The sequence below is a fragment of the Glycine soja genome, chromosome 19, assembly GCF_004193775.1.
Source record: "Glycine soja cultivar W05 chromosome 19, ASM419377v2, whole genome shotgun sequence".
NCBI classification, from domain to species: domain Eukaryota; kingdom Viridiplantae; phylum Streptophyta; class Magnoliopsida; order Fabales; family Fabaceae; genus Glycine; species Glycine soja.
This window is the reverse complement of record NC_041020.1, coordinates 10,261,386-10,272,087: the sequence shown is the minus strand read 5'-3', so window position 1 is coordinate 10,272,087 and position 10,702 is coordinate 10,261,386. Positions and strand designations below refer to the sequence as shown.

Here is a 10,702-nt window from a genome sequence, read left to right as displayed (position 1 = left end):
CTTATACACTATATATAATTAAAACTCGCATCCAGTTGATATGAGACTCGTACATCTTTCAAAGTGTTCAACACAGTTTGAAAAGGATTTGATAGCTGAAAAAGAAAGTACATGTATTGTCTTTCATGAATTTTGTATTTGTCTTTATTTGAATTTCTAACATTTGAATTTAAGGAAAGAACAAAATAGAAGAGAAGAGAAGGTATACATAGAATATGCCTCTAGGGTCACTTTTTTCGAGTATAAAGAGCTTTTTGTAAGGAATTCTTCTAATAATTTTTCTGACCCTCTTTTTTAAAAAGTACACACTCAATGAGTGGATAAACAATAATGCTAAAATACAAGATAACTTTGCTCGCAAAGAATAAATAATGAAAGCTTAAATGAATTGTCCAGTGATTTCGGTAGAGTTTTGCTTTAGAGTTATTCTCATTTTCTTGTAATAATTTCATTGTCATGCTTTTTGGGTAGAGTTTGCCTTTTATAGACTTCAGTAAGGGATTCGTTATGAGATTAGTGTTGAGTCCTTCAAATGACCGTTGTCTTATGCTGGGAGATGAGACTACATGGCATGGTCTAATTTGAGATGAAATGAGCAAAAGGCAATAAAAGGACACACAGATAGTTGTTCTTGTTTATGTTGATGATCTAATAATTTTTGGAAATAATAGGATTGTGTTGGTAACCAAATTCAATATTTTAGTACTTAGCAAATAAGTTAGCCAATGCAATAGGTTTGAAAAATACAAAACAATCGACTGGTTGTCAATAATGTATGTCAATCTATCTGATGTCGATCGAAGGATGCCGATAAAGATAAGGTAATGGGTCGTGGGTTCTTTAAAGCCAAATTGACTAAAGAAGTCCATCAGATGCTGATTCATGGGAAAAGATAAGGATTGACAAGGTCAAAGCTGAGTGGAGCGGTTTGATTTAGGATCCCTTAAATTAAGGAGTAAGTCTTAGTAGTGAGTTGAAACCATTTTTAGTATTTGATCACGATTAATGTGGATCAGCTTAGTTATCTATAAATATTTGAATTGTAACAACTGGTAGGACTTTCAACTCAAATTCAAATCAATTTATCTTATCTTCTATTATTTATTTCGTACTTTACAAGCATTTCGTTATTTTCAAGACTTTCAAATTCCTTTACCACTTTCGATATAGCTTTTTTACTTCATCTACACCAAGTTCTCTTTGGAGTAGTTTGTGTGAATCGCTCACCATCCACTGCCATAGACTTCAAGACCACTATTGAGGTTTGGTCTAACGAACTAGTTGAATACTCAATGCTAAAGGTGTTTGGATGTTTAGCATACTATCACATAAGTGAAGGTAAGCTAGAGCCCATAGCCAAAAAGGGATTCTTTATGGGCTATGGAGATGGAGTCAAAGGATTTTGAGTCTATTGTCCATTTTATTGAAAGGTCATTTTGAGTAGAGATGTCAACTTTGAAGAAATCTCTGTGTTGCATTCTAAATCTAATGAATATTTGGGCAAGGCTGAGGATGTCACTAAGCAAATGGAGTTTGAGAGCTCCACAATCAGAAACATTAGTGATCAGAAGCACCTTATGAAACTAATCAAGATCTTCAAATGTACCCTCAACATCAATTGAAAGGACTGACTAGATGAGTCAAAACCATCTGAAGCAGCCCAAAACCACAACACCCAGAAAGTCACAAAGACAAATTAAAGCTCCTGAAAGATATGTCTTTGATATAGTGTCTTATGCGCTACATGTAGCAGAAGAAATTGATTCATTTGAACCAACCACTTATTAGGAAGCAATTTCTTGTTTTGAAGTTGAGGAGTGGACAATCGCTATGAATAAAGAGATGGAATCCCTTTAGAAGAACTAGACTTGGGATTTAGTTGAGCTAGCTAAAGGTAGACGAGTAGTAGGGTACAAGTGGATCTTCAAGAAGAAATCTAGATGGTGCACTAAAGAAGTCATTTGTTATAAAGCACGTCTGATAGCTAAGGGCTACAGTCAGAAGGAAGGAGTGGACTACAATGAGATATTCTCTCCAATAGTTCGACACACCTCCATATGTGTTTTGCTGGCCCAAGTAGAAACTCTAGACATTGAGTTAGAACAACTCGATGTCAAAACTGCCTTTATCAATGGAAGACTAGAATAAGACATTCTCAAGCAAAAACCTGATTATCAATACAGATTCTATTAATTGGATAATTTCAAAATGAGCTATAACTCAAATTATTTGATCTGATAATATCACAAATGTCTGGTCGCGAGTTGACAACAAGGAAACATGTAACCATTTAATTGATGCATCAATTAAAATAATAAAATATCTAAATGATTCACATGGTGAGTGTATTGATCCACAAATATCACCCTATGTCCATTCTAAAAATGAAATGAACTCATTCTCATTTTTTCTTGGTGATGGTTTAATTATCAACTTCCTTTGGAAACATATAGTATATAAGAAATCACTATATTGAAGAATCTTATGGTTCTTCAATGGGTGTTCACATGAAATTTCAAATATTTTTCTCATCATAACAGACACGGGATGACCCAATTGGTCATGCCAAAACAACAAACTCATTTTTTTTTGTAAACTTCTGGTTTACAATTGTATGTTTTTCAATTGTACTATTAAACATGCAATGCAAATTTAACATTGATCTTTTGTCTTGTGTGAATCATTATACTATTAATGAGACATACAAAATATATCTCAAACTATTTCTTAAATTATTTTTCTTGATATTGCTTACCATAAAAGACACATCACATACAATGTATACATGTTTATAAACCAAAAAAACCATTCAAGCACAAGATTTGCGACCTTAATACATGTAAAAATTATTATAATTTGTTATATAAAATCAATCATGCGCAATACATAACTTTAAAACAATTTCATATTCATTTTAATATATCATTAATTATGCCCATGATAAACAAAATGGACAATGATAATTCACTGAATGCATATATAAATATAAAGATGACAACATACATATATGACGCTCAAAATAATTTGAATTTTGATCATTGCCACAAGCAACAAATACCATATATTGGTCTATAAACCAATTTACTAAAAGGTTTAAGAAACATAAGTAAAATCCACACACACACATATGTGTGTGTTATTGATTCCATGAATTTACAAATATTTTAAGCCAAATAATATGTCTTCTGACAAAAACATGAATCAAATCATAATGTAGGAATAAGCATGATTACAAAATAATCCAAAAGATTTCCATATAAAACATTTAAATCATATGTAATCAATGTTAATTACGTCTATAACAATAATGAATAAAAGTTGTATAATAAAAACAAACTATTTGAATGATTATTTGATAAAAATACATATGTGCAACATTCACTTCAGGGAATGGAGCAATGTAAGTCAAATGAGTCATATTCTTTTGAGTTCACACTTTAAGGTCTTCGGGATCTTTTTCAAAAATATTTTTAGAATTTCTTTATTTGATAGTGTCTTCAAGACACAATATGTCTAAATAAATTTTATGTTTTTGTGAACAATATAAATATACATATCATAGTTATGAATAATATGATCAGAGAGACGAGAAGAGTTTTATCTTGCAATGTAAACTCAAAAGAATATAATTTTCTCTTGCGCAAGATCAAATTATAATGAAATTCATAACACGTCTCAACCATTCCAACATTATTTTCTTGCTTTGAGTGAGAAAATTTATTTTTAATTTTTAATTTTGCATTATTTTTTATTTTTAATTTTGCATTATTTTCTCACTTCAGTTGAGAAAAATATTCTAAAATTTATTTCTATGATCGAGACTCTTAAATGTGTTGGACACTATGAAGCACGGACTCTTAAAATATTATTTGTATTAATTATTTTTATCCTTAATTAAAGTGAGTCTTAGAATGATATTGCAATAAGAAAAATATAATCCATTAATATTTGTTAGTTTTGTTGTTTTGGAAAAATATATCAAAATAAATTTAATACTCTCAACTAAATTAATCAATTTTTGTAATAATGATAAATTAGTTATTTAGATGTTATAATAAGAATCCGAAATAATATTAGGAGATTTTTGGAAGAAAAAATAAGAGGTATATTAATAAGAGGTGGAAGTAAAAATATCAATGGCCTAAATTCGGAATACAAATTACGCTATTTCTAGAACCTAATCTTAAGTGAAGATCAGAATATAAATTGGGGTAGAGATAGATAACGGTGTTAAAATAGATTGAATCTAAAGTTCTTATGGTTATTAAAATATCTCATTATTATAATCAAGAGGAGAATCACTTAGGTATCAAATAAAAAAGATATATCTAATGATAGAAAATATTTTAAATTTAACATATAAAACTATAAATGATTAAGATTTAATACTAAAAATATGATTTTTTAACTGATCAAATGATATTAAATTTTCACAATTCAAAATTAATTCTTATTCTCATGTAAAATATTTTTATCTCATATTATATATCCTAATCAAACAAAAATCTCAAATACATCTTAGTCATTAAAAAAAAGTTAGGTGTCAAATAAAAGTCCCAAATACATTTTAGTTATTAAAAAATATTGTAAAAAATATTACTAACAAATTTTTTTTACAAGAAATATTGTTAAGAATTATTTTAGTTTTCACGTTTTCTTATATTTTATAATTTATTTAGTTAATATTATTTAATTATATATATATATATATATATATATATATATATATATATATATATATATATATATATATATATATAAGTATAAAGACTTTTTTTTATCATTTTGGACTTTTTTTCAAACAAAAACTCAAAATGTACGGTCAAACAAACTAATTTACCTATCATGGTTATTTTTGTCACATTTGATATAAGAGGCGCCATCCTATACGACACAATAATCTTTTATCTGGATTATTTTTACAGCCAATGTAAAAGATCATTACACCACATCTTTTGAATCCGACGTGACCCAAAAAAACACATGATGGTTAAATAGTTTGTTTGACCACCCATCTTGGTATTTTGTTGGGGGAAAAATCAAAATGATTAAAAAGAAAGCCTAAAAGAATAAGAATGATTTTTCTAGATTTTGTTATCACATTACACGTTATTGTAAATCATCACAACACGTAAATATTATGAACAATATAGATACCTGTAAATGGAACTACTAGTGTAGAGAATATTTTGCCTTGAAAATAATTGTACGCAATAATTATGTTATCAATATTCACATAGAACACTCACCATCTTGAAATCTAGTACATATAGTCAACTACACCATTTCGGATTTCATCACCAAAGTAGTATTCACTTTCACGGCTGACATAATGAGCCAAAGCACAAGTTTAAATTGGCCATGAAGAAACAAATAGCCTCCAAAAACAATTTCTCACACAAATAACCTCCAATGAAGAAGGCAAAACTCCAGCTCTAGCTAGATAAGAGCTTAACTTCATAATATGACAAAAGTTGCAAGAGTTGAGGAACCAAAGAAAGTAGTATTATTTCCGCTTACTAGCATGAAACATCAGATGATGACGACCAAAACTTCATGCACTATATTTGCTGCATCCAGAAGAAGAAAAACCACAGCAATTGAAGCATGAAAGGGAGAAAAAGGATGCACTACCCCGGCAATTGAATGGAACAACTTCTGGATTTGGTACCAAAAAGGGCATCATACATAGAGCACCTCATAACCTGTCCATCCAATCAAGGATACTGTCTTGAGAACAAAAATACAAACTCTGCATGCAAATTGAAAATCAGACTATGTTAGTAAGTTGGAGAACTCAATAAAAAAGTGGAGTCAGCAAGAGTAAAATTATGCTTACAGAAAGATCAAAATCAGGAGTATCCAATTCCAGTGAATCCAGAACAGAAATTCCGCAAGATTCATTATCATTTCTAGCCCTTTGGGTAGCATAGCCTGCAATGTCTTCAAGATTGGTGGAGTCCAATCCAGGGTCATTTAATATAGCAGAAGAATCTAAGATCTCCTTGCACAATAAGATGTCGTCACAGCCATCATATTTGGTGCTTTCCTCAGCCTGCGATTCGCCAGCTAGCCATGCAGCATTGCCAGTAAAGTCTTGATCCTGAATATCTGATTGTGGAGCATGTGATTCTCCAGGGATTGTCTTGGTATCCTAGTTCATAGAAAGTAAATTTTAGTGAACCAAGTAGATGGTAAAAAATGTCAAGTAAAACTATTGCATCACTTGTGTACTCATTAGATCTAGAACAACTCTTTTCCATTTGATTTTTCTAGAAGATAATTGACCTTAAAGTGAAATTAATAATCATATTTAACCATATGCATCATATATAGTTTACTCACCAGGGCAGAAGACAGAAGTACAGTTTCATCAATGTTATCATCACAATCAACAGATTTTCCCGCACGAGGTGGATTGGGGGGATTTGGTTTCGGAGTTCTAGGACCTGTTCGTGATATTATATTGTCAGGATCTTCAGCCATTGGATTGCCCTCATTTTTCTCAGTCTGCTTTTGCTGTTGACAGAAAATTTTTGAAACCACATATTCACCTTCCTTTTCTTCTTCTACAGTCCCTAGATGGTACTGATGCATTACCCAGTTGGATTTATAAGACCTGGACCCATTCTCACTGGATCTTACATAGAGAACCATGATCTTCTTAAAGCCCTTATGTGCTCCATCTTCTATTATAGCTTTCGTCTTGCCAGTCTTATGCCAGCGCACATGCTCTTCAGTCAAACCCTGTTGATGATGAATCTTTCGACGCTTTCGTTGACCAGTAGCATATGCATTGGTTGTTCTGTGAAAGAAATGGACATAACTCCCATCTTTCTTAGCACCTGAAAAACAAAATAGACATAATTTGGTTACACAGTTCCAGAAAAGGGCCAATAGCCTAAACATGTAGATTTAATTATAAGATAATCATAATTAGAAGCCACTAAGTTTTTCTGGCAATAAAATATTCTTCCTTCCCTCAACCCCCATCAGTGAAGCATTAAACATAACTATCAGCATGATTAGAATCTTGATTAGGTTCAGGTCTATCTAACAGGGAAATTGAGATTCAATGAACTTAAACTTTCAATGTGTTTTTAGATTATATTGTGTCCTGTTTTATTTTTTCAAACATCAATTTAAAAACATGCATTGAATTCTAAGGTGCAAAAGGCAGTCAAATTACATTGATGTGTCATTCATGGCACTTTTCCATAACCAGTTCCACAAGGGACATCTCTAGTCACTTACATTGATCAGTCTTCCTTCCAGATGTTTGTGTGGTTTGATTAATGACTTCATTTTACAGGTTCATTGATCAATCAAGTATAATAAAAAGAGTGGTAAAAGTTTACATATTTGAATTGAAAGCAAAAAGGTCAGAGAAATCTCACCTGGAAGATTTTCCGGATGTGTGTAGCAAATTCCTTGGTCTCCTTCCAGTGTTGGGATGAACTCATTGATAAACATGTGTTGCTGAGTGTTTCCAATGCCACATTTTGCTGCTAAATGTTCTAAGAGTTCTACATCAGAAGGATCAAACTTTACACCAAGAGGAAAGCCAGGCCACTCAGTAGAAACCTACATGCAAAGAAATATTTCTAATGAAACATCTTCTATCATTCAAACTCATGCTAAACTTTTTCAAGAAATGAATCCTGCTACAGAAGTAAAGTATGCAAACTTTCCCGCAAGCACATTAAACAATAGAATTAATTCTGTGTACCACAAGAAAAAAAAAAAAAAAACCAAAGGATAAAGGAATAGGAGCATAAACAGTCTCTATAGTAACATGAAAAGCTCTACTGTAAGAGCAGAAATTGCTTCTAACATTACTGCATTTTTAGTGCATGTGTGAATTTGAGTAAGCTGTTATGAACATAGAATGAATATAATGTCAAATTGTAACATACATCACTGTTATCAATATGATAAGAACAGTTTGGACATTCACGATATGCCCCACAATCTTTGATTTGATCAGCTGAAGATAGAGTAGTGCTTTTCACTTTCTTTGCAAATCCTCCAATGTCAATAAGCCAGCTCCTGTAGAGAAAATTAGCAAATATACTCTATATTGCCAGTCTGTGACTAACAAATGAAAAAAAGCTGAAGAACTTTAAATGCGTATTTACTTAAGAATGACCAACAGAACAAGAGCACTGATAGATAACTGAAACTCAAATTTCTAGTATTTTTGTTTTAGCAAATGTGAATCAGCTTCTTTACATGATTAAAAGAAAATGCACTCAGTCACTTAAGAATGTCAATAACATATACTGAGTTTTGACCAAGGGCAACCAAAGAAAAGCATGCAGAAGGAACAAAATAAGAGGGAATTGTGGGAACAGAACACAATACATTGCTATAGATTCCAGATGCAGTAAATTCTAATGGCTCTATGTAGCAGCAACACATCCTACTGCCTGAGAAACTGAAAATAGACATGCAAGGACAGGGTGCAACGGCAAACAAGTAGCATTTTGTAGTATAACGAAATTAAATAAAATCATCAATATAAGAAACATCAAAATTTCCCCACCAAATCAGCCCAAAATGATACGAAAGATTTGCTTATATCATATATAATCAGCTAGAAACCCTGCTCCTTTACACATGTCAGACATAATATTCAATAGAATGTGCAAAGTCAGTTTCTCGTGGTTTCATTTGGGGTGCAAACACCCAAAACAATACATAAAACAAGTAAACAACAACAAAGCTCCAAATTAACGTCCTTCACGGATTATCAATATCATGGTCTGATACAAACTGATTTCACTCAATGTCCATGTTCATCACTTCCATTACAGGCCACCCCTATATTTTCATTCTCATTGACATAAGTAACTATGAAACCCCAGCAAGTCTTCACTACTATATTTACACATTCGCTAGCTCAAATGGGTGTATTTCAATCTTCCAAAAGAATCCCTAATCACTATCTAGCACTTCCCAACTGTCCTCTGCCCACGTTGCAAGAGTGTCAACCATACCCCCCGCCCACCCATTCTAACTTGTGGTCAAACTAAAGCACCAAAAATGTTATGAACCTCCATTCTAAGAAGGGAAAATAGCTAAAATTTACAGTACCATTCACTTTATTTCCACTTGTGTTCCTCTTATTTCCATTCTATTACACAAAAACAGCAAATCCCCAAAATGGGAATGTCAGAATACCCACAAACAATCATTTCAGAGATTGAAAAAAAAAATTCCAAAACAAACTGTCCTAATCCATCATTAACCCCAGAAGACCAAAAGAAAAAACACAACAAAAATTAAAATAAAAACAAGAAAGAATGAAAGAAACTTAAACTGTGACACACCCTACACTACACAAAAACCTCAAAACTCAACCAGGTCCATGTTACACCCAACCCACACACAAAAAAAAAAAGTTGAAGGGGCTAATAAAAATAAAAAAGGAAGAAGCTTTCGAAACAAAACATGTCTCTCCAACTTCACAAACGAAAACTTTGTTTCTGCAGTGTTGGGCATCACTGATTCTAAGCTCACCTAGCCATTGTATCGAAGAAGAGCAACAAAGAAAACGCATTCGAGAGACAAGTTCAGCGTATTCAACCTCTACAACGTTTTTTTTGTTGCTATTTCTCAGTAGGCAAAGACAAAGAAAGCGACAGTGTGTACAAGTGAGCGGGAAATTCCACCAAGGATGTGCGTTGGAATTGCCATGGAAGAGGTTGGGTTTCCGAACCTGTGCCTCGTCTTCGGTGTTTTCCACTACGAAGAGACGCGCCTGCGGTTTGGATGGGCCCCACGAGTGACCTAACGGAACTCCGGACCTGTGGTTTGTGTGTGGAATGGAAGGTGAAGCTTCGAAAACCGAGTAAGTGCCAGTAAACCTTGTTCACCAAGCTACAGATGGTATCCTTCCATTTTTCCATTTTACCCTTTGTCATTTTTCACACTGAGATATCCAAGACAAGATTCGAGCTTCCCTTTGGATTAAATATGTTTTAATAATAATGACGAAGGTTTTTAGATTAGCATTTTTCTTCAATAGATTATGAGTATTTTTTATTAAAAAACAATTTAAAAATACAATGAAACTGATTCTTTTAGCAGACGTGTAAGTTTCGAACCCATTCAATTTTCATATAATGCAAAAATTTATTAATGTTTTAAAAAATTACATCACTCTATAAAATCGGAAAGATATTAAAAAAAAAACGCGACGGGACGAGTCTATCTATTACAGACTATGTACCAAGATTATGTTCCAAAATAAGTTGTATTTTTAGATTTAGCCAAATTTTAATAAATAGGATAGTTTATAGTAGAATAATTTGATGTTATCCTTTATATATAATTTAGAATAGTTATTTTTATTAAAATAATGTTAGTCCTAATGAAACTAAATTTAATTTCTTAAGTAAAGTCTTAAATTTAAATTTTATAAATAAAAAAAATATAATTAAAAAAATATTATTAAAAATAATAAGTTATTCAATAGATATTGTCGCAACCTACCCTTCGGTGGGAGGGCGACGCGAGACTCGCGGGATGCGTGTTCCACGAAAGGAATACGCGCGGAGTCGCCACCAACGTTTATTTGAGGAAAACGTCGGAAAAACCGGAAAAGACGTGATCTACGAACTTTTAAGTGAAAGGTTCGGGAGTTGTATTTACGCACGGGGAAGGTATTAGCACCCCACACGTCCGTCCCAAGGGACGG

At 32.4% G+C, this 10,702-nt stretch overlaps 1 protein-coding gene across 1 annotated transcript; it reads right to left on the bottom strand.

Annotated features, from left to right (window-relative positions):
* Window positions 1–5,187: 5,187 nt before the first annotated feature.
* On the bottom strand, window positions 5,188–9,908 carry LOC114399088 (SUPPRESSOR OF GAMMA RESPONSE 1-like). Its single transcript, XM_028361193.1, has 6 exons — window positions 9,523–9,908; window positions 7,917–8,049; window positions 7,398–7,584; window positions 6,346–6,845; window positions 5,840–6,154; window positions 5,188–5,752 (listed from the first exon to the last, which is right to left on the bottom strand). Exons 1-6 carry the CDS (start codon window positions 9,528–9,530, stop codon window positions 5,699–5,701), a joined length of 1,197 nt encoding a protein of 398 aa, XP_028216994.1. The 5' UTR covers window positions 9,531–9,908; the 3' UTR covers window positions 5,188–5,698.
* Between the last annotated feature and the right edge of the window lie 794 nt (window positions 9,909–10,702).

Coding starts and splice junctions, on each gene's coding strand:
- LOC114399088 (XM_028361193.1), bottom strand. Junction 7,585..7,916: donor ATCATATTGATAACAGTGAT/GTATGTTACAAT, acceptor CTTTGCATGTAG/GTTTCTACTGAGTGGCCTGG. Junction 6,846..7,397: donor ACATCCGGAAAATCTTCCAG/GTGAGATTTCTC, acceptor TTTGTTTTTCAG/GTGCTAAGAAAGATGGGAGT.